Source organism: Poecilia latipinna, unplaced genomic scaffold, assembly GCF_001443285.1.
Source record: "Poecilia latipinna isolate Pla-1442-1.1 unplaced genomic scaffold, P_latipinna-1.0 Scaffold1074, whole genome shotgun sequence".
NCBI lineage: Eukaryota > Metazoa > Chordata > Actinopteri > Cyprinodontiformes > Poeciliidae > Poecilia > Poecilia latipinna.
This window is the reverse complement of record NW_015113690.1, coordinates 161,014-178,184: the sequence shown is the minus strand read 5'-3', so window position 1 is coordinate 178,184 and position 17,171 is coordinate 161,014. Positions and strand designations below refer to the sequence as shown.

Sequence of the window (17,171 nt, the reverse complement as noted above, 5' to 3'; positions counted from 1 at the left end):
TTTTTTTTTTTTTTTTTTTTTTTGCCAATTTCCATTGGTTTAGATGAGCAGCTGCAGAAAGAGGAGGGATGATTATCTGTTTCTGCAGGTATAAAACATTTGCAGTAACTGACAAGAAATATTTTAGTTTGGGTTAGGACATTTGTTCTAGTTTTTATAATTTAATACTGTCAGTATGTTCTGACAGTATAAGATGAGACGGATATACGGTGACAAAAAAATTGAGCTCCTCTGCCTCCTCCTTGTGGTCCTACTGCCATCAGCAGAAATACACCACTCACTACGAAACAACCAATCAAAGCAAGGAAGGTCTTGTCGCTGTCAATCACCCTCATGAGTCCACTACTCACACTCTCCCCTTTGCTCTCTGCTATGCTACAACTCCTTCCCTACCAATGCTCTAGCTAGTTAGCGTAGCCACCAGTGACAGCGAAAAATGTTTTTTTCTGAAACGGCGAGTTGTTTCTCCATCATCGGCACATTAAGCAGTGCACACAAGCATTACTGATAACACTAAGACCTTCCTCCAAGGCAGTAGGTCCCACAAGCAGCTGGATTTTTCCACAGATTATCTCTCATACCCTGACATAGTCATGACATAGTAACAGTTGAAACAAATATGTAAAAAACGTTTTTATAAAAGTTACGCATTTTTAATATTTAGAATTCAATGACACATTAGCTGTGCTTTATAGAATCATTTTTTATTTTATTCTTGAAGAGACAGCAAGTCAGAAGTTACTTTAACCAACGTTTCCTCTGCATATATTTGTCTCCCTTTTAAAAGCATATTTGCCAAACTAAAAACAACTTAGGCTAAATTAGGCTCAATATTCAACGCAAGTTCAATACAAATTCTCTGTGGTAGCTTAAAAACATTCTGATTTCAACTACACACACGGGCTGAATATTATGTTACACTTCAAAGGTTACATCTTGTGCTAAACCCAAACTCACCAGAGCCGTCTTTTGCAGTGATTTCGACATTGTGTCCCAGCATGAGATTGAGACATTCAAGCTGTCCTTGCGTGGCTGCCAGATGAAACCTGGGAGTTTAAATAAACGGCAAAAAGATATGACATGAAAAACAAATATGAGATTGATGGACCAGCGAGAAGACGGCAGAGATTTAGGACAGGCGCATGAAGAAGTGACCTGGTGGAGAGGAGGGGGAGGGTGAAACTTAAGGACAAACTGAAAATGGAGACTTGGCTCCATACTGACAGCAAGATCAGCATTCTTGAGGTACACAACAAGAACCCTCCATGACAACAAGTAAGAAGATAATATGGTGTTTCTACGCTACATGAGCACTTTTGAATGAAACAGAAAACGCACCGTTCTATATTTGGAATCAGACATTTTTATATGCATAAAATATGGATACTGGAAGTGGGCTAAAAATGTTAGAACTTCATCCGTCTTAAGCTTCAAATTTATACATTTTTCAAAAATATTTCACCAAGAGCAAGTTTGCCTTGAAAAGAACATCCTTGGTTGATCAATTTCACGCCATGTCTTCCATAATCAGTCCCAACCTGAAACATTCCGGCTGAAATTCATTGATGTAATCCGCGGTCGCTCTGCTGCCACCAGCCATGAAGGGCTGCAAAGCCGTTGTATGTAAACTAATCTCAGCCTGTCAGCCCTCAAGCCACATGAACCCGTTTATACACCAGGCCCCGAAGTATCTGCCAAGGAGACAGCTAGGCTGTCACCTCAACACTGGCGTGGATATTAAAAGCCGTGTTGATGGCGAGGAGATGCTGGTCCTCTCGGGAGCAGAGGAGGGTCGTGACCTCGGAGGGGCAAAAAAGCAGACAGGAAGCAGACCAGAGCAAATCATGTTTGGTGGACACAAGTGACAAGTTCAGGAGCCGGAGCATTTTCCATATAACAACGAAATAAATCATTCTGGACACATTTTAACGGAATGACAAAGTGAAGAGGTGCACCTTCTGTAGTTATGATAAAATTATGACACGTCAGAGAGGAAGTGAGCTACTTTTCCTATGAATGTCATTAATGAATTATCTGATGTTAAGTCAGGATCAGTTTAGATCCAGAAAAGAGCAAGAAGTCATTCAGAGGATCCCCAGAGTAAAAGACTTTTCCACCATTGCTCCATCAGATCTTAGCAGGAGGTCACCCCAAAACAAATTAACAGTAACAAAGCTAACAGCTGATGGCGTAGACAAATGTACATTTTCCCTACACAGAAGCTTGTTAACAAGCTTTGAAATTGGCCTTTCAGAGAGTGGAGGTGTCATTTCTCTCTACAGGACATGCCTGCTATTTTTAAAGGAGCTGGAAGAGTAATCCATAAAGTATATGCATGTATCTAAACCATATGATGATCCCACATCCATTTGGTGAAATAAGCAGCTGCAACAGTGCAGCCCTGCACTTTTTTAAGACTGTTTTCTGATCCTTTAAAAACTATATTAATACCTAAACTGCATGATTTCCACCAGCAAATCTCTGCAAGTTAGAAGCTCTGTAATCTGTGATAGTAGATGTAAAAATGGTTATGATGAAGGACGTCAATTGTGCATGTTTGGAGAAATCCTGTCAAAAATCATTACCTTCTACTCAAGAGGCCGCAGCGAGCACCTGCCTCAGACACCGTGCTATTATGTAGACCGCTTTGCTGCTCGACCCCTCGTTGACACGGTGGCACAGAATAAGTACGGGTTATGGGTGGGCCTGCCCCGCTGATGCCAGAGGAAAGATGTGAACTGTTTACTCAGCTGGAGGCCGAGACAGAAATGCTTGGGCTGAATTCATTAGCTGGACACAGCGAGACTAATCCAAGGCACAGTCGATCATGTACAGGGGCTAACAGTTTGTAATTAGTTCCTCCTCAGAGGTTCGTGATTACAGGGAATCACCGTTCAACATTCTCATGTCCGCTTTTGCGAAGGCTGGGATGCCACGGACATGTGCGGTCTGTGTGTGGCCCTGCTGAAACTATATACAGACCGTCAAGAGCTGTGATTATGGTTCAGGTTTTTTTTTTTTTTTTTGCGTTTTGGACAGACTTTGGTAAAAGCTTGACCTCTTTTCCAAAATACTGAGGTCATTTGAGAAGATTTACAGTACAATAGTTCAGATCAGTCTAAACACCAGATATTGAGAATAACTTTGTTTGGGTACGGCCGGTTCTAGTACGGTCACCGTGACTGCGAAACCATCAGATACGGTTAGTTGACAAAAGTGGTCAGAAATAGATTCAAACCTGATAATAACAGCAGGCATTTATTGGATGCATAAAGATGTTTATGCACACAACAGATGCTGACTGGTCCACTAATCCTACATAACTCACATTTAGACTCTAAATCCACACGTTGGACCAATAATCAAGATATTCTGGATGGGGAAAAAAAAAAGAAACTCTGGTTTCCACTAAACAGCTCTAAGCCAGTTCTTCAACATATCAGCTGATCTTGATCATTTTCTGCAGCTGGGCCTAAATGGATTAGTTATTGTTGGGAACAACGTAGTGGATCTGATTTGACTTGGAAGGGAGTCATTTCCTGCAAGGACTACATAAACAGCCTCTGGTCAGCGTGGTCAAGCTCTCTGTGTCCACAAACATTCTTTATGCCAACTCCCACATTGACCTCAAGTAAGTTGGACAGAAAGAAGGGGAAATTCTAAATATAAAAAATAGACAAAAAAATATAAAACTGGAACATATGTCCTTTGCAGGGCACATGGATGAAACTTTTATTATTCAAACCTTGAACATAAAAAGAGATCAACCGGTTAGGTAATCATTAAGGAAATTCCACGCTAGATTCCTTATCTGAGGGACAAGACGTGGAATCTCACGTGGTGTGGAGAGAACGTTAATGTTTGGGCTTCTTGATGGGGAGTCTTAACTAAATGTAGGAGTTTGATTGGAACATATAAAAGGTGCTTAGCACAAATTTAATCCGTTTTGCTCATTACATCCAGCATAGCGGTGTTTGTATGCGTTTGTTTACTCACGCAGAGCGTCCCTCTACGTCGAGCTTGGTGGGGATGATGCCCTTCTTGCCGAGAACAGTGGCAACCTTGTCCACCTCGCCACGTTCCACCGCCTTCATCAACCGATCATCGTACTTGTTCCAGTCTGTGTTCTGAGACAAACAACAAGAAACACCATCAGACATGCAGAACCGAATGTGTACTCTCCACAGAGACTTGATTCAACATGTAAGGACAACTGCTGCCATATAAGGAAGAAGCCCCTCATGGCTTCATGGGTAAAATGTAAGAATGGGATTTTGATTTCCAATTCTTTTAGATAAAAAAGGGACATTTGTGAACTTAAAAAGAACAATACTGAGTCATTTTGAGTCTTTTTCACAGCAACTGTTTGGAACACAAGTTAGAGCAGAAATATGCGAAGAATGCGCTGTACAGCAACCTCACTAAATCAGCACTCAATCCCATCAACGCATGAGTGACAGATACAAAACATGGGAACAGAGTCCTTCTCCAAGAAAAAACATGACCTTTATACTGAACATCCAATCTCAGTACAAACAAAACAAACTTAAGTGTAAATAGATTAAAATGTAGCCAGTTAACCAATAACCGCTAATCTATATGCATGATTAGGTATTCCTTCATTTTGTTTCCACTCTGTCTGACTTTATGTAACCATATCTAGAAAAATCACAAACCCAGACGAATCACCGGTAAAAATAAAATAACTTAAAAACAACAACAAAGGAATACATACAAAGTGCATGGAGGTGCATTTCAGCCAGCGGCTCATCTTGGGTGAGTGGAGCTGGTCCTTGCACCGTGCTACTGAAAACGTTGCCACTGTTCCGGTTTACGAAATAAAAACAAAAATGAAAAAAAAAAAAATATTTACACAAAAAAAAAGAACTTCCTTTGTCTTCTCAGTGCACTCAACCAGTGAGTGCAACAACACAGATGAGACAAAAGGATAAGAAGTCTTTCCAGCAGTGACCCACTAGTCCACCCCCCCCCACCCTTACTACAGGCAGAAAAGTTTAATTGTTAAGATTTTCTAAGCATTCCTTTGTTGCGTAGGAGCTCAGCTCGCAAATCCATCACTGCTCAGCAGTTTGGGTGATAGTTAAATGAAGGAGGAGTGAGAGGGGAGGAAGGAATGGAGGTGGAGAAGCAGTAGGGCCAGCCCTGCCAGCACCGGGACCTGCCCTGGCCGGCAACTGCAACTCCTCCTCTGGGTAAGAGTCAGCTCAGTCTGGCTGCCTCTCTCCACCGACGGCCACTGCTCCCACTAAGTCCCCCACCCCCCTCCTCGCTTCTCTCCTGAAACCTTCTGCTTAGCTCAGTCTTCTTCTGCTTAAACAATCCTGCTTTCTGGAGTCTTATCTTCAAACGCTACTTGCTTATCAAACCAGACAGTTTCTCCCTTTGCCTCGTCTCTCTGCCGTTCGTGGTTCCAGCTTCTTCACACCACCAAATGGCAAGGTCAGTCAGGCTCAGTGGGGTAAATATGCAAGCTCTCGGAGGTCTAAAATATCCCCCCCTCCCTGGTAAACAGCAGCAGTGCAGACAGCCCTGCAGACTGGTTACCTCTTTATTTTTTGACCCTCCAACCTTTCTGTAGAGACTAATAGGAAGACGGGAGCTAATAATACATTCTGGGCATGCCAGAACAATGAGTAATGGCTTTGGTGTCTTTCATCACTGCCAACATAAAACAAGGCCAGCCAAAAAAATCTTGCTTACATTGCCCCCCCACCTTGCTCCCCTACAGCCTCCAAGTGAAAATATTAATGTCAGAGGAGATCATTTGAAGTAGTCTTGGCAAAGACCCTCACAGGACACGACAGAATCATAATAACCTCTAGATAACCCGCTCATCTTGAACACGGGTCTCTGCAGATCTCCCCAACTCAAATTTAAGACTTTTTAAAGACCATAAAGATTGGAATTTAAGACCTGGATCTCTTCAGAAATGTACAAATGTCATCCAGCCCGCCGATGATAAATTTGCACTTACACGACGGTCACAAAAATGTTAGGTAGCTAGCTAGCAAGGGTATGTTAGCCTTAACTGTAACAAGTTACATGCAATGAAGAGGTCTGGATGATTAAATTTTTGCCTGACAGAACAGTCCCACGAGAAAAAAAAAAACAAAGTACACAGAATCTACGAGATTAAATAGTTCTGTCAAGACAAAACTTAGGATCTGTGACCTCATGTTAAAGGGCATGTTACTATTTTTGTATGAATTTTAAGGATGCAGGGACACATTGTTGAAGACAGAAGCACCGCGATCCATTCTGCAAAGTAGCAAAGCTCAATCAGGCATTTTACACATAATCGCACGAAACTTCAGCCTCACATCCACAGCTCAACTTCCACTAACTTACTGCGACACAAATTAAAAGCAGAACTTTCACTGTTATGAGGCAAAACCTCTCGGTGGGAAAAATGCACAGACACAGCAACCCCAAGGAAAGGAGAATGCATGGAGGGCCCGTTTAATTTACGCACGGCATCAGCTCCCTGTGGGCTCTGGTTACCGCCTGCTGCCAGACTGGCGTTTACAGAGCAACAGTGATATTCACAAACATGCAAAAAGACCTCCTCCACATGACATGTCATATGAAGAAGTAGGTGTCAACTTACAAAAGCTGCTCACCCTCGCATGGAGACAAAGACGCCAAAATGGCACGTCGCCATTGCATACGGCAGTCACGTAAATATCTCACACGGGAGCACTTGTGTGTGGATTTGCTTGGGAATCCGTTTATGTACTAGTTAATAATAGGGATGATGGCAACAAGGGCTGGAACAATACTTGTTGCACGAAAGAGGAGTCTAGATAGCTCAATGCTTAGGTATCATTTTTAATGTCCTGTGGAAAAAATAAACTCATCTTATGACTGAAGGGTTTTGCATCAGGATTTTTATTTTTTTTTGGACTCGGAGAACTTGAAAGGTTCTAATAAAAGCAAAAAATGTGGTATAGCTAGGCATTATGACAGGTTTCCTGAAGTTTTACTGAAACAACAAAAAGTTCAGCAGTCCATTCAATTTAGTTCAATTCACAAACAATTTATTAATTTCAACCAAAGAGAAAAAAGATGTAGGGACTCCTCCTTTAATTGCCTTCCAAGAATCATTTGAAACGGTTGCAGGTGTGGGCAGGAGTGATCTCCTGTAGAGTCTGTGTTGCAGCAATAACGGTAATGAAGTCCAGCTTGTTTTTGAATTACTATCTTGTGAAGGATAGCAACTTGTGACAATAATCCCACAGAATAAAGTTTTTTTTACAACCTGCTAAATTAATAGCCGTCAACATTTATTAACATTATTTATTGACTTTAATATCCAACTGTGAGCTTCTTCCTTGATAGGTGAATCAGGAATTAAATCTTAAAAATCCTGGTGCTTTGTGTAGCAGATGTAGTTTGTAACCCTTCTTAAACAAACACTACCTGCTTGTTCCCACTATAGATAGATTAGAGCTCTGTATTGGTTGTACCAAAGTCCACATTTAATCCCTTGTTTCCTTGTGCATGTATTCTCATTTTTGATTTGTTTTCATTTAAAAGGGTATGCACAAATTACCCATCACCTCATTCCAACAAATGGATTTTAGTTTCAACTTATTTTGACAAAAGACTCATTTTGTTTTGAGAATTTTGTTATTTTATCTCTTGGAAGGAAAAAAAAACTGCTTAGTACAGATACCGTAATGGTACTCAATCCTATACAAATAAAACAAAGGCATTACCTAAAGCTTCTATTTTAAACAGAATGACCTTTGAGACATAACATCACCTGACACTTCATAAGGTAGCTTAGGTCCCTACCTGTCTTCACTGATTATTCTGGGTGTCTGTTAATGCTTCACTTAGAATTCCTTGTCAACCTCACTTCGGATTTGCCCTCACTTGACAGGCTGTACATCTTTTCCAACACCTCTTTTTCCTCCCCCTCCCAGCTACCAGACGACCTAATGGGTGTCTAATATCCTTAAAGATGAAATCACCGGCAGAAAATATCCAACTGGTCATGACAACAGACCGAAGCCAAATCCAAAACATAAAAACTACACGCAAATATGTTAGATGATAGTTGTGTTCAGCAAAATGAAATGACTGATATGGTTTTAAATTATGAGTGAGAGGATGATAGTTATCGCGGGAGACATCTGCAAACAGATATTAAGTCATATAATCTAAACCCTTTGACATTTATAAGCAAAGTAAAGGCACTAGGAGTTGTTTTTTTTAGTACAAAAAATATTAATACTTCACTAAAATGGCAAAAAGGGAATACACTCACATTCCATCAAGAATGGATCAAGAATTTTAAGAAATACTAAAAAAACAAAAAATAATAAACCAATTTACACCAGAGATCAGTCGGATTCCTAAGTGTTTACAATGATTATATAACACCAACATGTGTCACCAAAAATAAAGGTGTTGGGCCTACATTTACTCCACATCAATTAGACACAAAGACAGAATCAAAATGTGGAAACCTTGGCTGCTATGAAATTTACGAGGAGAAATCCCACTCTGCGCACTTAACCCTTTCAAACATTGATGACACCAAACCTGTGAACACTTGGGTTTTTAACTATGTAGCTCTTCAGCTGCCAGTCTCTCTCAAATTATTGTTAACTCAGCTACAACTAAGGCTTTGTTTTGAAGTCTTAGGTTATGAAGGTTGTCACTGGTGTAATTTTTTTCCTCCAGAAATTAGTGCCTATTTTTGAGCATTGTCCAACGACAAGAAAAACATGCACAGCCAGATCGAATGGAAATACCTTAAAATAAATACTCATTTATGATGATTTAATAGTTTTTGAATTTGTGTAATTTTACCACAAAGCTATTAAGATGGTGCAAAATCCACCAAGGATAAAATAATACAAAACTAAAAGAAAAGTCACTGGGTTTCATAATAATTGCTATAAATAAGACTTGCAACAACAAATCATGCCCCAAGCTGCTACAAAGTCAGAATGATCACCAAATCAGAAATTATTTAGGTTTAAATTACTAATCTGGCATCAACTGCAATGCCTATACAGTTCTCATAGGAAATTTAGTTGAAAAGATTGATTAATACATCCAAATGAGGTTGCGCTGGTAAAGTACAGGCTATGCAGCTCTCTAACCAACATGAGCTAAACCCTATTTGCAAAACTAAAGATAACATCAGGTGGCTCCAGGTCAGTTTGGGTCTTTATCAATTCATTTCCTTATTTTTTTTTTACAAGGGACTCTGACCTGTGGAAAACCCCAAATGACCATTGAGCCTGTGGATTGTGCTAGACATCGGATGAAATTTCTATGCAAAAGATGAAGCATAGAAGCACTTTGTGCTCAAAGTTCTGTTTGAGCACAACAGCACTTTGTTTGGACTGCTGAAGTTTGATGAATTATTATTGTGAAAAATATATACAATAACTCTTCAAAATAATTTTATAGGCATCTGTTGGAAGTGCATAAGTCGAAAAACAAGCATGCTGAATAAAACGGGGAAATCAGTAATATGCACAAACAAAAGTTCTAGTTAGTGTGATCTGATGTTCCATTCCAGTACACTAGAGGGTGCTCTTTTATGTAGACAGGTGAAAAAACTGACATAGCAGAAGAACTACTACATGCTTTTATTATAAAATATAAACCATCTGTATCTTGGAAAATGCTTATCATTAACATGGGACTGTATAAGACCGCTATAAAATTAAAGATGCCGGAGTAGATTTGCTTTAAAATATTTAGCTTGAGTTCATATGAATGACTTATTTTTGAACGAGTTATGTATGTTTTAATTTTTGTGACTAATAAGGTATCAGAAAATGGTGTTATGGTCATAAAACACCATATTTCTTGCAAAGCTAATCTCAGTTTGGTTTGAAAACTGATGTTACTTTTCCAACACAGAGACAATATTCTTAAAGTTTTAACCTAGCAGTTTATTTGACCAAAGCTGTGAATTTTATTGTTGATTTAAGTAAAAAACAATTATTATTATTTCACTGAAAACAATTCAAACTATAAATGCCACATAGTGTAAAAAAAACTAAAACTAGTATTACTAGGACAGAATCTTTGTACCTTTAAAGACATGCGCAGAAATGACTCCAGTCACTGCTTTCTAATTTTATCATTTATCTCCACAGAGATACCTGCTTGTGACATTACACATGCTGTGTGAATACCTCAGTGACAATTTGATTTATTGGTGCAATATACCACCATGGAAGTTAATGGCTAATACTCCAGCAGAGCTCAGAGTTACAGAGACCCTCAAATAGCATAAACTGTGCCTCAGAAATCTCCACACATTATGGGAATCGCAGCTGTTGCCAAAGAAAGGTGAGTGGACATGCAATTAAAAATACAAAAAAAAAAAAAAAAAAAATCCTGAGAAACAGGACATTTAACATCCAGGATTATGATGATGGCACGCAGAAAACACTTTGTTGTATATGTTGCAATACATTGCGTGTGAATTGGGAAAAATGATCAGTGCGTCTTTAAATACATAATCGAAATGACATACTTTCCCCTTTTGTGCCACACTGCGAGCCTTTTTCATTCAACAGGGATTTTCTCTGACTGCCGTTTGCGGTTTTAGATCCCGCCCCTTCACGCACATCCCTCTGATCTATGACTGAAGACCTGTGAACTGTGCGCAACTGTCTGGGCATGTTGTGTGTAACCGAAAACCCCCTGGAGTAAAGACAAAAAGGGCGGAGGAGGGAAAGACTGGGAGTATGTGTGAGATAAACAATGTGGAAAGGAGTGCAAAGGATAGGTGTGAAAGTGACTAGATCTAGCAGGCTTGCATTCGATCTGTCAGTAAAGGACAGGTAAGTCGATGCTACAGAGAGAAAGTCTCTTTTTGGATCAGGTCAGGTGCAAACTGATGTCCCAGACCAGGTGTCAGGTTTTTGGTATGCACCTCAAACACTGGCCACAAGCAGCTATCCCAGAGCCATTTACCTGGACTGAAAGTAGAAGAAGAGACTGCCACACCCTCTGGTGGTGGACAGAAAAACAACAAGTTCAGTCCATCAAATCTACTCTATGAGGATGGATGGACAGATGGAAGTCTTATGATTGCCTGGTTTTACTTCAGTCGCCCAACTGGGTGATTCCTGGTGAATCCCTGAAGACATTATAACTTGTGTTGCCCACAGACCATAGAAGGAGACTATTCATCAATCCATCTGCTAGGTCACACACTTTTGGATGACTTGTGACCCAGAGGGCAAAGCTTTTCCGAGCCATTTTCTCTTTGCTTCCGAGAGCAAAGCAGGAGATCAGCTCTCCAGTTGCCTAAACACCATGAACTTTGCCCTGCCAGTTTGCCAGTGGAGATAGTCTCAGCATAATCATAAAAACAAGAAGGCTGTTGTATGCTTACCGCAAGACTGTTCTAGAAAGACTGAGAAATTAAAAAGGCAAAATTTATGCTCTCGCAGATGCTGACACACAAAGTGTATATATACTTGTATAACTTTTCTCCATTCTTCACCAGATTTGTATCTTGAGACAATCAGACGATTCACTGACTTCATTTCAGTTTTATGCTTTGATATGAATGGCAAGACTTCATATAGACAGGTGTGTGCCTTTTCCAAATCTGCTCCAATCACCTGTGTTTGCCACATGTGGACTCCAATTAAGCTGTAGAAACATCTCAAGGATGAGCAATGAAAACAGGAGGTACCTCACCTAAACTTCAAACTTCACATAAATGTTTCACATTGTCATCATAGTACGAGTTTACCTAATATTTTAGGTCACACTTTCTTATAATTATCATTGAACAACAATGTTCCCCTCCAGAAGAAATAAACTTGCACCATAATGGGTTTTGGTTGGGTTGGCTGCTGATTTTATTGATTTTGTTCCAGCTGGGTTTGGTGATGTACAAAATAAATAATAATAATTAAAAAAAAAACAATGATGAAGCAGACAGAGCTGGAGGCAATAAAAACCAGACAAGAAAAAACTCCTGACACAAATGGGGGTGGGGGGAACCCTGTAGGAAATTAATAATATAACGACTACCTTAAAGATGTAAAATACAAAACACAATTTGAATTTCTATTTTTAGGAAGGATACGCAAGGCAAGAGGACAAGAAATATGGGCACATCTACCATTCATGTTTACACATGTGAAAGTATTATTTGCTAAAATGAATATTCTGATAAATGAGGGCTGTTGCGAGCTCATCCCAAGAAAATGAGACTATGGAGGGGTGAAAGAAAAACAATATTTTGCCCGTGCTTGGTTACACAAGCAAATATTTGGGCATGCTGGTACTTGACACTTCTACAGCCAGCATTTATAAGTCATCAGATGCAGACGGACATAGAGGTATGTGACTGAGGGTGGGGGAGGGGGCGGAGGTCAAACTGGTACTGTTTTTATTGAGATTAGCTCAAAGGTGGTGTTGTTCTAATATTGGATATGTTTTCTCTTTCTCTGCCTTCTTGGTAAACTGCTTGTGCCAAGTATGTAGCACAAAATTCATAGACTAATATGGTCAGCTAAAAAAAAGAATAGATAAAAGCTTCTTGAGAGAAAAGAACAATGGCATTCTTTCTTTTAAAAAATAAAATCAAATGTTCAGGGTGAATATTCTTAGAAATCAGAGATTTCTGAATATCCTGGAATTTATAAAGCAAGTCTGGACTTGCCTGTCAAATAGTTGCTTTCTTTCTTGTGACCATTTTCCAATGAAAATCTCTTTCCAAATCTCAAAATGTCTTTAAGATTAACTGTAAATGCAACATTGTTTCTCTTCACCATATCTTGCCATCTACAAAACTTTCCTCTCATTTGATTTTTTTTTTCTATAACAAATATCAAAGAAAGTTGTCTAATTTTGAACAAAGTAGTGATATCTCACTTTTATGTTATTTAGTGAAGGTGTTTCAAAAAGGTGGCTTAGAAATACAATATTTCTAAGCACTGGTTTGTTTATGGAGATGATGTGAACTTGAGTTATTTTGGCACGTGTCATTTTAATGGATTGAAAACACAGCGATGCAGCCAACACCCTAAAATGGCTCACTGAATTTTGAAACAGAACTGCCTTCACCCCAAGAGGCACAAACATGGTATAACATGTTGGACATGCAGAATAGTTACTTATCCACTTGAGGGTAGTTTGACCCTTTCCTGGGACTTACACAGTCTGCGTTTTGCTATCAGAAACTTGGGGGATAAAATACTTTGCATTAACTCTATGCTCTAAAGGCACAGAGTAGGTCTGTTAGACATCAGGAAAACCTTTACACTACTGAACATATGACAATATTTATTACGATTTCTCCACAATTTCCTGATGCTTTTCTCTTTCTTCACAATGTCCACAATAATCTTTAGCACCTCTGCCACAACAAATATACTTCAAAGGCCAGCGATATTATTAGAATGTCAAATTTGCATGCATCAAACTTAAAATCTATGATCCAACCAAATACCACATCTTCGCAGTCATTTTCAGCTGCAGGCAGTGGTATTGTGATAAATGCAATTTGATATATTGTGCAGAAAAACATTTAGAGGGAGCATTGAAGCAGCAGAACCTGGAAGTCCAAATTGCAGCCTGGTTAAATTTTACATTGGTTTGCAGGGTCAAGTTTCTTTGTGTCTAGAACATAACTGCTGTAAAAACATTCATAGATTAATGTTTGATGGAGCTAATTCACTTCATTGTTATGGCAGCGGCTGCAATTTCCCCTCTTCAGCAGGCTCGTTGAGTCCTTTATGTGATTCAGGAAGTGCCCTTCAGCAGAATACTCTCCAAATATGTTAATGTTAAAATATTTTGACAGAGTTATGAGTCTGATTTATCTGTTGCATAGACTGTAACGGCTATGTAATAATCACAGTTTTACATTTTATTGTTTATTCCCACATTTTTCCTCTTAATTTATGTTTGCTGCACTTCATCAACTTTTGCTATGTGGCATTTATTTTCAGCAAACAGGTATAATTCAGTATGAGCTACAACGCCATAAACAAATAGTTATTTCTGTAGCGCTGTTAAATTTTTGGTGAGGTAATTCTAAGGTTGCGCCTTCTAAACGGCATTCCGACAAGCATGCCAGGTTCAGTTTTGAATTTTTCTACATCATCTGGCTTCTACATGGGAAACAGAGGTGGCAAAACAAAATTATAACGCAAATACATCGGATTGTAAAATGCTGTTTCAGTTTGACTGTAGGCTACTGACAAAAAAACAAAAAAGCAACACCATCACTTGAACTAAACTTCTGGACAATTTAGTTTTGTTACTAGCATGACATTTTTTCATAGCTTAGAGACTCTTGAATAATCTGGAGAGAGAAGAAAGCATGCAAACAGAGACAGAATGGTTTAAAGAGGCTTTATCTGAGCCAGTTTGTTCCACATCAGCAAAAATCTTTGTGCTCCTGTTGCTCAGCATGACTGGTTGTATGTGCAAGTTTGTGTGAGAGAGAGGAACAGCTGATGTCAGCCCAAGCCCACCCAAACTCAGTCAGTAAACTCAGTCCTCTATCCGACGACCCCTTCCCCCCCCCTCGCCCCCCAACACTGGTTATCTCTCTCTAAATGATACAACAAACACAGACGGCTCGTATCACTCACAGCCTGCCTCAGTTGATGATGCCGTAAAAATCAAATATGACAAACAACCGGAAACGCACGGAGTGACTTTATCACAACATGCACATTTGTGTTCTCCGGCGACTCTGACATGACTGAGCTCTGAGCTCCATGCAGCCCAGGACAGGCACAGCACGGGAACACAGACGGGCAGCTCTGCTGAGATGACCTCATGGCAGCTCCCGTGGAGCCAGACCATAATCCTAAAAATCATACGTCCCTCGAATGCCACTTACTGTTCAGCCAAAACAACATTCAGCCATATACAACATATACTTGTACTGATCCTCGCTTACAGTTTGCTCCCCATTGTCCACATCCGTCCCGACGCGTTACTCAAAATAGAGCTGCCAGGAATTGTTAATGTAATAATTGGTCAACATAAATATATTCAGTCTATAAAAACATTTCTAGGAATTAATTAATTTTAATTTTCTTAAACTCTCAGCGAAAGTACAAGTTATTTTTCTCAAAATTACTGTGTGCTGAGAAGCTCCTCTGCATGAGTTAGTTTGCTTTATCTGACCAATCGTATGGTGGGTTAGAAATGTTTTTTGAAGTTTTTAGCGATTTAAATTATTTAAATTTCATGGTATGATAACACAGAATAAATACAATCGCTGTAAAAACAAACCCATTAAGCAAAAACGTACAACATTATCCAATTTGTTTTTAAAATAAACATGTTTATTGAATGAACCCTGCTGAAATAATATTATGTTATAGACAAGTCTATGACTTTCTTTTGTCGTTACTGAGAACACAGAGTGCAGACAACCAGCCATAGTCAACACAATACAAATATTTTTTTGGAAGAAAAACATTTAGGAAAATTTAAATCAATTAAATGCAGCTTCAGCCAAGTTAACAAAAACAAATAAATAAATATTCTGGAGCAGCTTAAACAAAAGAACATAGAGAATTTTAGAGGAACACCAGAGAAAACGTATTTGATTAATTTGGGAATAGAATTTAAGTAAAAGTGATTACTGTGCAGAATATTATCACTTCTTGATAATCTCCTCCTTATGGAATAACATTCAATGCTTATATTAGCATGCTAATCGGCTGGGTTCAGTTAGTCTGAACGTTGCATAACAGACATGCCGCTTAAAACTTTTAGCATGACAAAATTATTTCAAATGTGTGAAATCTTTTAGTTTTAAACCTATAAATGTCAACAAACAAGTGTAGGATGGAACAGGGAAGGCGGGATTGAGTGGAGAGCAAACCCACACCAAACTCCACTCAGTCCCCAACTTTCCCTGGAATTTTCTTAAATTTTATATTGTAGGAGCACCATGACATGTACATGAAATTTTAATGGTTTAAAGCAATAGCTTCAAAACCATTATGCCCAAGTCTGCTATAAGGCATAATTTCTTCAAGTCAGGTAACAATAATTTAAAGATATGAACATTAATATGTTAATACTTAATATGTAGACTTTTTGCAACCAGCCAAATAAATTTTAGTTCATCCAATTTTGATCACATTTAGCTGCATTAAAATGTATCAAATTTAAACCGGACAAAGAATATTAACTCGTACAAAAGAAAAACATGCAACTTGCATGGAAAGAGGATGCAAACAAATTATTTTGGTTTCTGTTTATGCCGAATAATCTGTGCTAGAAGAAGGCCCTGCACACAGATGAAGGATCAAGAAGTCTGATCACAGATTCACCAAGAATAACCACAAACATTGTAATTTTTAGAAACCTACTGAAGGTGGTGCTTGATATATTTGTCAGATTTTGCAAAAAAACAACAACAAAAAACAATGACCTTGCAGATGATGTGGTATGAACTCAGGAAGTTCACTAATTTTACCCATGTGAGGATATGCACTAGCATTTCTTATGTGTTAAGGAATTGACCTTCGTGTTTACCCAGTAGGCTCAAGCATTAAGACTATTTTCTTTTTGAATAATCGACAAAAAACAAAAGGTAGGTTGAGAAATCAGTGAACCTGACAGTGAGGTGGGGGGGTTCTGTCGAAAGGCCTTCTTCTATACCTGGCTGTTTAGGGTTCATACCACAAACAAAAGAAACAGAGACGGTGCATCCTGTTCAAAGAGTTGGTGAACGATCTTTACTCTGTCATCTAGCAAGGCTAAACAATGCCATCATTTTTTTTTCTTTGTAACACCGGTGTTTTAGTTTGTCACCCTGAACAGACCTCTAATCAGAGAACAGATTAACATAATTAAGGAGTAAATCTGTATAATCCGAGCCCCAAAGAGTAGACATATGTTTAAAAAGCGGGAGGGCAAAAAAAAAAGAAAAAAAAAAAAAAAAAGAGGATTTCATCAAGTCTCACCCCCTTCTGGCAAAGATTAAAGGCGACCAGTTGGGTGATGCAAAACTGCAGCCTTTAAATCTTTAAGGTTTAGCAGTTTGGGAGATCCCTTATAGGTTTAAGAGACTGCAACACAAACAACACTTCACAGGAGTATGTATAAAAAAAAAAAAAAAAAAAAAAAAAAAAACTAAATTATTATAAAACACAACATTTTTTTTTTTTTAAATT

At 38.8% G+C, this 17,171-nt stretch overlaps 1 protein-coding gene across 3 annotated transcripts in view; it reads right to left on the bottom strand.

The window, feature by feature from the left end:
• Nucleotides 1–17,171, bottom strand: part of uacab (uveal autoantigen with coiled-coil domains and ankyrin repeats b) — a 54,255-nt gene that overhangs the window by 26,190 nt on the left and 10,894 nt on the right. For 2 of the 3 annotated variants that reach the window (XM_015051924.1, XM_015051926.1), the window contains exons 2-3: nucleotides 3,997–4,127; nucleotides 958–1,046 (exon numbers count right to left, since the gene is read on the bottom strand). In XM_015051924.1, coding sequence (XP_014907410.1) covers nucleotides 958–1,046; nucleotides 3,997–4,127 — 220 coding nt within the window. Of the gene's footprint in view, nucleotides 1–957; nucleotides 1,047–3,996; nucleotides 4,128–4,735; nucleotides 5,509–17,171 lie in introns of those variants that run through there. The other variant, XM_015051925.1, reaches the window with a different exon arrangement.